A 12,351-nucleotide genomic window follows, 5' to 3' on the forward strand; every position below is an offset into this window, starting at 1 on the left:
TCAGATGGCTTTAATGCACCTCTTACATAAGGTGAGATGTTTAATGTCATGTTGGGAAAAGAGACAATAATGTGCAGTTTTTATGGTACCCAGCCACTCATTGGTTGGGACATGAGAATAATTAGCTGTAATAACGGAGGTGGAAGTAAAGAACTGTAAAGAATACGTATTAAATTTTTAGTTTACACATATATTTGTGTTTGTTTTTAAACTTGTTTCCTCATAAATTAGATCAGATCCCGACTTGCTTCCTCCTGTACAGTAGGTGGCAGTATGTTCTCATAGAGCATTTTAGTCACCTATTAAACAAAGAAGAAGAAGAACTTCCAGGATAAACAATAACTTGGGTAAATGTCCTTGTAAAGGCAGCTGTGTGTGGTTGGTATGTCAGCTTCAAGCGCTTAGAAACACTGGGGTCGGTTCGGTTCGGTTCATTTCAGTTCAGTTCAATGGCGGCGTCTGCTCACGTCTCCACCATCCGCTCCCTGTACAAGAGGATCCTGGTCCTGCACCGCTTCCTGCCCATCCACCTGAGGGCCCTGGGAGACCAGTACGTGAAGGAAGAGTTCAGGAGACACAAGAGCGCAGCTCCAGAGGAGGTGAAGAGCTTCCTGTTGGAGTGGGAGGTAAGTGACAGCTCCACAGAGCAGAGAGGGAAATGATCTTGATACAGGCTGCTAATAAATAAAGAGAAAAACAATAAAAACACATGCAGAGCAATAAAACAGTTGAGAACGAGCTCTTTATGGAAATGCTGCCTTCAGACAAATAGTTTCTGAACATCTCAGGTTTTCAGGAATTTTGTTCCAGAACTGTAAGACATAGAACCTGCATCCGGCGTCCAGATAACAGTATTAATATTCTCCTAGCTGTCCCTGCTCTGTCTCTGGATCCTCCTTGCTATATTTATAGCAGAAATATAGCAAGGTATATGGTATGTTAACGGCTGAGCTGGTTTCCCCCTCAAACTGCTCCCCAGCTGCAATCTCTGGCACGTGTTGCAGTGTTTCTGTTTTAATGAAGAGGAGAAAATAATACTTGCATTACCGTCATAACCAGTGCAGAGACTACAGGACAGATGGGATTTGATCCATTTCCTGGTGCTGGTCAGGACTTTGGGAGCTAAATTGTAGATACCATAACCATAACTCAACCTAAGCAGTGAGACCCAGACTTCATTCTCCCCAGACCTTTAGACCACCTTCCTGAATCTGAGGATCGACTGATTCTCTTCTCCAGAACCCCTGAACAGACCTTACCAGGGAGGCTTAACAGTGTGACCCGTCTGTAGACAGAGCACACTCTGCGGTCCCCCAGCCTGGTCTGCTGGTTCAGGCTGAACTGTCCCCAATGTCCACACAATATTCCAGTCATGTCAAGCAACACAATTCTACAAACATCCAGAGCCTTAAGGAACTCTGAATACAGATATTCACACCAAAACAACAGAGTTCAGCATTTTGTCATCCTAATGCATAATTTAGAGTTTATTGCAACTTTTCCACAAAAATGGTCACAAACACTGTTTAAGTAACTCACATCTGCAGGTGGCAGTACTGCTTACATCTACAGTTCTGCCTCAGCCTTACTTGAAGTTAAGTTATTGTTTGTGATTGATAACAGAATTTGATCAATTGAAGTTTTTTAAAAAATAAAATAAGTGAGTCACATTTTTTTTTATCATGTTTATTTTTATTATTATTCTATATTTATATTTTGGAAGGGCTTTACTGACTAAAAAATATTGTAAAAATATCTTACAAGTATTTTTAAATACTTGTAAGCTTCACAAATCAATGATTTTCATTGTAATAAATCACAAAAGCAATCAAGAAATCCTGGAGGAACAGGTCATCAAAGAATCACGTATACACATCTTCCAACATGTCTTATTTTATTTTTGCCTTTAAGTCCATTTCGTATATTGTGATGTACAGTGTGAACAACTATTCAGTATTTCTACATTTCTGTTTTTTTCTGCCGAGATGGGATGCAGAGTCATGAGAAATAATATGAACTTTTTTAATTTTAGCAAATGGCTGTAATGAAACAAAGAGTGAAAAATGTGAAGGGGTTTGAATACTTCCTGTATCCACTGTAAAACTAGAGCTTCAGAGCTAAGAAGCAGGAGATCACCTTCTGTTCTTGATCACTGGGGAAACGACTTGACGGTGCCTCCCAGTCACTGGTACCACCAGTGACCACTGGTCACTGCTGCGATACAGTCAGGGTGTGTTTGTTGGTGTAACTTCTGCCCCCTCCAACATTCGTTATGTTGGAGGGACCTGTCATCAGGTCATCAGGTCAGCCCTGTTGTCTTAAAGAGAGCTGATGCCATGCTTTATTAGTCTGTGACCACATGATGGCAGCACAGCCCCATGAAACCTTCTATGAACAATCAGACCTGAATGGAAAAGTTACTTAATAATAACAGCTCTGATAAATGTAAGAAAACACAGTCAGGTGAAATGTGAGTGTTTTAAACATGTTAATGTGAATTTCAAATTCTGTGGCAGAGCCTCAGGCTGCTCTGTTTAAGCCCATGTTAGTGTCTCTTAATGTCTGGAAGGTTTTCTGGAAGAAACAGAGCCTTATTTGCATTTTTATTTGATTAATAAAATTTTAAAGCTGAACTAGGAATTACTCACTTCTTACAATGAGCTAACTGCCTGCAATGAAGCGACTGAGAGAATGTCCATTTTGTTTTGATGTGTTAGTTGTTTTTAGGAATTGGTTGCTTTAATTAATCTAATAAAAATCTGTTATATACCTTCCTTAGTTTTTAAGCTCTACCATTAAAGTCTTGCCCAAAACAAACACTAAACAGAGAATATTCTAGGTCTTCCTCTCACGTCCCTGTTGTTGGGGACAGCTATTGTTCTCCATGATAATCACGGACAACTGGGAAATACTAAATTACCCATCTGCAGGTAATTTATCTAATCAAGCAGATGATGATTGCAGCTGGAATCCTAAGAGGTCACAGTCATTGGGGAAGAGGCGTTCACTTTCATCATGCCCGCCACACTATTTGCATTGATTTCAAACCCAGAGTCCATTTGATCTGGTTCCAGGCAGTGGATGACGAGCTTCTCCACATATCTGCTCACTGCTTTGGCTGCATTTCAAATTGAATTGAGTTTTATCAAAATCCAGCTTCTGCGTAGCTAAACGTACCTTCAGAACCGAGGATTGTGGGCTCGCGTCTCCGACAAGCAGAGGGGCTGATGATGAAGGCGAGGCGGGGAGCAGCCTCTCTCTGTTCTGTCAAGTATTTTGGCTGACTTTACATGTTACTGATTAATAACAGTAATGATGTAGGAAAAAAAAGATTAGGAAAATCTATTTTATAAAGGGTATTTTCATATTTCAAACTTGAGACTGAAAGTGTGGTGTAATATAAAAGTCAGTGTTTATGACGGCCGTCAATTTAAATTAGCTTTTTTTATTAAATTAATGTGAAATGGCTTTTTTTTCTTATCTGTTTTGGCACTTTGTTTTATGTAGTTCTTCAAACTTGAGATTAAGTGATTGATTTAGAAGCACTAAAATGTTTTATTATCTAAATCAGGAACTGAATTGTTTTTTATTAGTATTTTCTCTTTCATATGTTTTTTTTGTAACTTAAGTAGCTTTTTTTATCTGATTAATCTTTAGAATACTGAGTGACTCGATTTCTAAAATAATCATTTACAACAGCTGTTGGTTGAATAAAGAGCAAAATGACCAGAAGAAACTTGGGTCTGAAATAAGTATGTCCTCTACCACTGTGCATAATGGTTAAAAAAAAAAAATCTTAAAACATGACATTCATTACAGCTCTCCACTACATGTAGAAGTACAATTTAAACCCTGATTTCTTTCTTTATTTTAATTGCATATATTATTTAGGTATTTAAATAATTTATTTTTATTTCATTTTTTAATGTTTTTTTTTTTATATTTGCTGTTCTGTTTTCATAGATTTTTTGTGGGTTTTGAAGATTTTATGTTCTTGTTCTATTCTTCTTTTGGGGCTTCTCTTGTAAGGAGACCAGTGCTGTTAAGCTTGTGTTTGTAAATAAGGTCAATTTGAACATATTATCCACATGATAAATTATGCCAATATTTAGCGCATTTTAAATATCAGCCACTGGCCTGCGTGCTAACCAAGCAGGTGTGTTTGTTGGCATGGCAGCACAATGCCAGAATATGGATGAGTCTGAGTGAAACTATCAGCAGCCAGCCTGAAGCTGAGAGCAGCTGCTGGTGTTATCATTGGCACCAGGGATATACTTCCCATTTTTAATAACAGATTGGTTTAAACCGCTGCATAGTATAAGTAAAACTAGAAACATTTTGATGAAATTTAAACGGGGCCTGCCAAAGCGTGCCCGTCGGTTGGAACCCCGGCGTTCTGATGCTAAAAATTAGCATAACGCTAAAGTTAGCTACAATATACTCAATAGCATGTGGACAGTCACAGACATGTTGAGCAATATGGACTTACTACATTCAGTACGTTAAAATTAGTGTGTAAGCTGAAATTAGCCAAAATGCTAATGTTAGCCTAAATGCTGCTAGTAGCACTAGCATGTTGTCTAACAGTGACTTCCTCCATTCACTGTGCTAAACATGGCTAATAAATAAACAAAATAAAAATATGATTTTAGGGAAAAGAGTACTACTAATGTTTGTGCTAATGTGCACTACCTTCTGATTTTTACTTTTGCAAATGTAAAAATCAAATGTTTACTTAATGGCACTTGGTTACCAGAAAACGCCTTCATCTCTTAGCAACACATTAACAACAAATATTGTTGTTGAAAAAACATTAGATTTCCTCTGCTCTTTTGGAATACTGTTTATTTTATATTACTTACTACTTAACTAGAATTTTGCAGTTGGTGAATTTTTTAGAAAAGTGAAAATGTTTTTTTTGTCATTCTTGGTGAATATATTATTAAACAGACTTTCAACGCAAATGTAAAAATCTGAATTATACTTTGTGACAATTCGTTACCAGAAAAAAACACACATCTCTTAACACCAAATTAATAAGAGGCAGTATTACTGTTTATAAAACATGAGCTCTTTTGATATACTGCTCATCTGCTTAGAACTGTAAAGAAATTTACAGTTGGTAAATTTTGCAACAACAAAAAAATCAGATGTTTACTTCGTGGCACTTCCTTCCCAGAACACGCATTCATATCTTAGCAACAGATTTACAACAAATATTATTGTTAAAAAAAAACACAATTTCTTCTGGTCTTTTGAAATACTATTTATCTTACACTACTTACTACTTAGCAAGAATTGTGCAGTTGGTGAATTCTGCAGAAAAGTGACAAAGCCATTTCAATGCTCTCCTATGCTCTGCTGTGGGAGGCCCCAATAATAATTACTATACTTCTGCTGAAAATCCAGATGATGATGTGAAATATGATCAACCCATCCCGACACTTTCCTTACCATTACATCACATCCCATCACTCTCCATGATGTCATTCCCTTTCCAGTTGGTCAGGTATATTATTGATGTCCAGCTTGAATGTCTGACATTTGTAGCATATTATCCAGCCAAACACCAAGAGTGCAACAATTTGACATATTGTGAAGCTGTAAATGAAAACATGGAAGTGTCTAACTGGAACTATTAGAGAAAGAAAAGTCAGTTCACCAAACTGATATGACTCTGTAATACAATATTAGTTATCTTTTTATCACAAAGTATAATGTTAAACAGAGGAGAACACTCGACTCAGCAGCAAAAGAGTTTGTTTGTTTTTTATCCACATCATAATACAAAGCAGTAGGTTCCAACATGGCAACCCACCTATCTGCCTCATCCAGTAGTCCATCTATCCAGGGGATAAGATATTAGGGTCACATTCACCCACACATAGCTGAAATCTACCAATACTTGATACCCCATCTAAAAATATGTAACTGCCTATTCTAATAGTTCAAACACCAAATATACCTCAATATGCATTAAGTGGAAACAATCTAAGCACAACTACAAAAGCTAACTTCTACTGTCGTTCTCCTCTTGGTGGTTCAGCCAATCAGTGTCAACGCCGGTAACCAGAACAGGCTGCAACCTGCAAAACTCCACTTTCTTCTCCTATGAAAAATGAAACAAAAGAACTATGAGGAAACATTTCCACTTTATCTTCCGCTTCCTCAGTGAGGCACAGAGGAGTAGAAACAGATGAAGAGCGAGACCCAAAATAGGATTACATGGCTTGAGCGTTCAGTGGTTAATCCATTTATTTCAGAGGTACCCATGGGAGTGCGCCGGATAAATCACCTCCAGTGGGTCCAAACTGGCTCTCCTGAAAGAAACAAACATGAAAAAATATGAGAAAGAATGGAGAAAGGACAATGTTAGCCACTGATGGATTTGTGTTGGAATACACAGTGAATAGTTGGCCATTAGTACATGCAGGAAAACACTTTGCTCTATACAGGATAGAAATATTCTAAACTGGAAGGTGCAGAGTGTTTAATAATTATCTAGTCTTCAACAGGTCTTAAAGTAAGGTTAATTAAAATCAGATGAACACAAATTTTACCATTTTTCTTTTGAAAATAAGTTGTTCTTTATGAAATAAATACTGACTCCTGATTACAGATGCAACATGCTGATTTAGTAGAATGTTCAGTCATTTGAAGTTCTCTTCTCTGTGATTGGCGTCATTGGTTGATGGCTTCATGTCAGACATTGGATGGTTCAGAGCTTAACTCTTACTGCCGCTCTGTTTACCTGACTAGCCTAGCCTAGCCTGCTCCCCTCTCACTGTAGAGTCCAGATGTAGACACTGTAAAGGAAAATGATTATTTAAGTGCTAAAATACTTACAACATGTGTAAAGGTATAGCTAACACTTTTATTGGAATAGTTTTCTGTTGAGCATGGAGGAGCTGACAATAGCAGACATTTAAACAAGCAGGGCTTTTTCCTCCCCCGCTGAAGACAGAGTAATAAATTTACATTCCGATAGGGGGCAAGAGACTTCTTGGCGCCTCTCCTCGTGCCAGACAGAGATGAGCACGAAGTGGCCAATACTGAGATAAGAACCAGACCTCTGAGCTGTATAGGGGAGTGTCCGGGGTTTCTTTGGGGCCGAAAACAGGTCTCTGATTGGTTGAACAACGGAACGCCTTCGTTGCATAGATTAAAATACGGAAACACCCCTTTTGTTTAAAACGGAGTGTAAAGAAAAAGAGGGAGAGAGTTTTTCCATCTTTTTTCCCTCTCCACGTGGGCGCCGTTGTCTGTCTATGTGTTCTGTGTTCGTTTGTCTTCCCCTGGTGTGTCTTTATTTTATTTTTATGAGTTAATGCATATCTCTGTATCTCTGCAGCTTTGTTGATGAATTAAACTCTGTGATCTGTGACGTCAACACGCTGTGTTAGTTTCGTTTTAGCAGGACGCCGCCACTCGCCAAGGACTCGGGAGAGAAAAGAGGAAAGAGCCAAAACTTTTTGTCCAAAGCTAGCATTAAATGATCTTCTTTTTCAACAACACCTACATGGATATGTGGCTGGAGGGACTGATGTGTGTCTTGGGGAGACATACAATCAGTTTTTCTTTTTTAATCCCCAATGACTTGGTGCAGCAGTGCAACCTGAGATTTTCTTCACGTGCACTATTTACATATCTATTTACATATCTATTTATATATCTATTTGTGTATCTGGTTGCACATGTGGCCAAATTGTTTGCACTCTGGAGCCCTGAGAGCAGCAATGTGTACAGTAACATTTCATGTAATTGCTCAGTTAAGACACATTAATGTTGGCATGCTATATATATTCTAATCCTAGTGCATTTGGGTTTTTTACAGTAGATGAATCTAACAAATATCCATCTTGTTTCCACTGACTGGATCTTTTTCAGCCGTCAGCGACTATAGAGAAAAATCTTATCTTGGTGGTAAAACCTGATTGGTGTACCTGGCCTGTGCTATGTGGCTTATTTGATGATTAACACACCAAACAGAGCAAAACTGGCATGATAGAGAGTTTACATCTGCACTCAAGCAGTGTGACTTTAAAAAGTCTTGGTAAAATCTTGGAGTATTCCTTTAGGCTGTGACCCTCCCACTCTCCCCTTTGGCAAGTATTCAATATAATTACATTATGTGCAGGAAGAAGCCTTTCAGATAAATGGCTTGTTATTGCTCACAGTGAGAGCACTCCAAACCCAAGATGCTTTGTGAATGGGCAAACGGCAGACATTGACTTGGATGATGGATGGCTTTTCAAAACAGGAAAAGGAACACATGGGGGTGGGCCACGTTGCTCATTGGATGAGTCATATGCGGCACTTTTCAGCTTTGACTCATCATGTATGTAATCAAGTGACTAGAAATGTTGTTTATGCTACAAGAACAGTTTTGTATGACTATGGGTAATCTATAGGAACCTCACCTTAAGCTTTATTTACAGCATGTCCTTTCCTAAGTTATTTACTACCTATGACTATTTGTTGAGTGTGTGTGTGTTTTGTTTGTTTTTTTTTTAGAAATGATACCTGTGTGTTTCTAGTCATCCTGTAGACTTTAGAATGGACACAGAGCGAATATCCTTTGCTCTGTTTCCCTGTTAGATGAAGCTACTACTGCGGTTAACTTTTCAACATAGATTAGAACGTCCTCCTAGATCAGTTCTGTGTGAGTGTGTGTGTGTGTGTGTGTCTGTCTGTCTTCTCAAAACCCCAGCTGGTCAAAGTCGATGGCCGCTCACACAGAGCCTGGTTCTGGTTCTGCCAGAGATTTCTTCTTGTTGATGGGGAGGTTTCCTTTCTGCTAAATACATACCCAGTATGAGGGACTGCTGCTTAGTCAGCAACACAATGACTCTCAATTGTTGCTACATTCTGGTCCAGGGGTGAATGTTGCAGGTCAGTGTCTTAATCCAACCTGCTGGTGTTTCCTTTGAAAGGATGCTTCTTAAACAATTAAAACTCTCATTAAAATGGGTTCTCATGAAAACAAGGAAACCTTCTTGTTAATAAACAAGAAAAAATTCTTGATATAACCAGTTTCAAGACTCATAAAGAGTTTCTAACAAGTTGTAATAGCTGCAAAACCCAAAAAAGATTCTGAAAGAAACAATTCTAAGAAGAAGAGGTGGCCAAAATTCTTGCACAGTAATATAAGACACATATTGTCAGCCATAGCACATATTTGATGGCACAACCAGTTTTTAGGTTTGGAAACAAGTTACTTTTTTCACTAAAGTCCTGATTGGTAACAAAAAGCTTTTTTTTCTCTAATGAAATCAAATCATTGTTGAAAACTACATTTTTGTATTTCCTCTGGTTATCTTTATCAGATAATTAAATTTGTTTATGGTCTGAAACATTTCAGTGTGACAAAAAAGCTAAAGAGAAAATCTTTAAGGAGGCAGTAGCTTTCTTTGAGTTCTTTAGAACTGGACTTGTTTCCCCCTGAGGTGGATTTCTACAGAAACAAACATGGCTTGGACACATTTTATGTCTGACAGGAGAACATTTTCAGGCTTTTTTCTTTAAGAGCGCCTGTACACTTGATGGCTGACGTATGCAGTGTTTAATGACTTTCAGAACCGATGAGGCAGACGAGCAGGTGTTCAGCTAATCTTTGCTTTGTAAAAAGTAATCTTTGTGTGCTTCCTTGCAGAACTACAAGAACACCCTGCAGGCCCAGGTTCTGGAGTCAGCAGGGAGGCAGCGTGGCGCCGTGACGTTCGGGGCTGACCTGCCTGAAGAGACTCTCGGTCAGTTCCAGGACGAACAGATAGGACAGCTGTACGAACTCATGCTGGAGTCCACCAAACCCAACAAACAGTTCGACATCCATGAGGACAGCCGGTGAAGAAGAGGAGCACAGAGAATGGATGAACAGGACATGCTCATTCTGACTAACTCATGATGTTGGTGTAATAACTACTGACTGACATGCAGACTGGACTCTGGGCCCAAGGAGAGGCTCTTAATGGTGCTCAAGTGCTGTTTAATGGTTCTGTTTCTTTGCTGAGCCCATTTACTGTCAAAATAAAAAGGTTCCTCATGCTCCTCCACCGGTGCATTAAGATCTCCTTCATTGGTTTCTTTTGTCAACTTTTCTCCTTCTGATATGCTGAGGTTGGTGGTAAAAAGACAACTAAATGTGCCACTTCAGCAGTTTCACCAAGAGGGCCTACTTCAATCCTTTCATGAAACCTGGCACTTTTAAAAGTTATAAACGTATTTACTGTATTACAAAAAGCTCCACAAAAGATATAAAGTCATTAGCCGACTTAGGTTTCTGTTCAGTCTCCATCAGGATATTTTTCATTAACAGTTACATCTCAGCTTGCTGCAGTAAAGGTCATCTGAAGGAGAGTTTTAGTTCTACGGGTCCAACTGACATCAAGCATGATCCCAACATTTCCATTTAGTGCACTTTTTCCAAACAGTTCAATCCAACAGGATTACAGTTCGATTCAAATACAATTAGAAAGAGTTCCTGTCATAATTCATCACATGCCTACATAGTTTTCTACCCTAAGCCAGCAGATTCCATTAGATCTTCAATGCAGCATTCATCTTGAGCCAGCAGTGGAGAGAAACATCAAAGTGTTAGCTGCAGCCTTTCAAATCAGCTGACTACTCTTTAAAAAATGTTGTGTTTTTCTGATAGGTTATGATGGTTAAGAAGAATCTTAAGAGACGGTGGGAGTGGCCTGGTGCCTATAGTAATCGGAACTACTCTTAATTTCTGTGATTCTTCCAAAATGTTCAATAGCAAGAGAAAAATAGCAGATTGCTATTAAACTAAAATTGTACATTTCAGACTTGTTTGCAAATCGGAATAGTGCAGTTCCCTGTACTTTTCATGTGCCATTTAGACAGATAAAACCATATGTGCATCATGTTACATTATCCGGATGGTTAGGGTGAAATGTGCATCAGATGTGTGAAGTTTCCCAGCATTCAGTCCTGCTCTGCAACAGATCTTCATGTTTCTGAAAACTGAGTGGGACGAATTCTAAACTTACTTCCAGTTTCATATGGAATTTAAAACTTTGCTTTGTTTGCTTCGTCCTTTTATGAAGAAAGACTGAGCCAAATCGGACTTCTCCTTGGCATTATCTACATATTTATGGCCATTATATCTGTCAATTCCCCTTTGAGATCCCATACTAAACCCTCCATCCTCTACATGTTTTTAAAAGAAAAACATTTTTTAAAAGTGAAATATTCTTTACAAAAAATGGTAACAGAATGTTAAGTCAGCAGTAACAGTGACCAGGTAATGTGCATACAAAAGTATTCAGAACCATTGAGTTAGTTTGCATTTTGTCACATTACACCCACAAACGTGATGTCATGTTTCACATAAATTTATTTGGATATTATGTGATAGACCAACACAAAGTAACAATTGTGACATGAAAGGAAAAGTTTACATGGTTTTCCTCCAAATCCGAGGCCATGGTCTTGAGCCGGAAAAGGGTAGAGTGCCTTCTCCGGGTCAGGGGGGGTGTCCTGCCCCAAGTGGAGGAGTTTAAGTATCTCGGGATCTTGTTCACGAATGGGGGAAGAAGGGAGCGGGAGATCGACAGGCGGATTGGCGCAGCGTCTGCTGTCAAGCGGGCGCTGTACCGGTCCGTCGTGGTGAAGAGAGAGCTGAGCCAAAAAGCGAGGCTCTCGATTTACCGGTCGATCTACGTTCCCACCCTCATCTATGGTCATGAGCTTTGGGTCATGACCGAAAGAACGAGATCGCGGATACAAGCGGCCGAAATGGGTTTTCTCCGTAGGGTGGCTGGGCTCTCCCTTAGAGATAGGGTGAGAAGCTCAGTCATCTGGGAGGGACTCAGAGTAGAGCCGCTGCTCCTTCACATCGAGAGGAGCCAGTTGAGGTGGCTTGGGCATCTGGTCAGGATGCCTCCTGGACGCCTCCCTGGTGAGGTGTTCCGGGCACGTCCCACCGGGAGGAGGCCCCGGGGAAGACCCAGGACACGCTGGAGGGACTATGTCTCTCGGCTGGCCTGGGAACGCCTCGGGATTCCCCCGGAGGAGCTAGAAGAAGTGGCCGGGGAGAGGGAAGTCTGGGCCTCCCTTCTGAAGCTGCTACCCCCGCGACCCGACCTCGGATAAGCGGAAGAAGATGGATGGATGGATGGATGGATGGATGGTTTTCCTTTTTCTTTTATAAATAAAAATATGTAAAGTCAGACATCCATTAATATTTGATCCACGGAGTCAAAACCTTGTGAACTGCTTTTGGATAAACTGCGGTTGGATAAATGTCCTTATGAAGCTGGAGAAGGTTGGCAAAATTTCTGTAACCATCAACAAGGTTGGAGCATAATTGTGGCTGAACATGTTCTT

The 12,351-nt window shown here is 39.6% G+C and overlaps 1 protein-coding gene across 1 annotated transcript; it reads left to right on the forward strand.

Moving 5' to 3' along the window:
* Window positions 1–303: 303 nt before the first annotated feature.
* Window positions 304–10,066, forward strand: sdhaf3 (succinate dehydrogenase complex assembly factor 3). The gene is made up of 2 exons (XM_028037146.1): window positions 304–626; window positions 9,653–10,066. The coding sequence occupies exons 1-2, from the start codon at window positions 450–452 to the stop codon at window positions 9,845–9,847; spliced, it is 372 nt and encodes a 123-aa protein (XP_027892947.1). The 5' UTR covers window positions 304–449; the 3' UTR covers window positions 9,848–10,066.
* Window positions 10,067–12,351: the final 2,285 nt, after the last annotated feature.

This window comes from Xiphophorus couchianus, chromosome 13 (genome assembly GCF_001444195.1).
Source record: "Xiphophorus couchianus chromosome 13, X_couchianus-1.0, whole genome shotgun sequence".
In the NCBI taxonomy this organism is placed as follows: domain Eukaryota; kingdom Metazoa; phylum Chordata; class Actinopteri; order Cyprinodontiformes; family Poeciliidae; genus Xiphophorus; species Xiphophorus couchianus.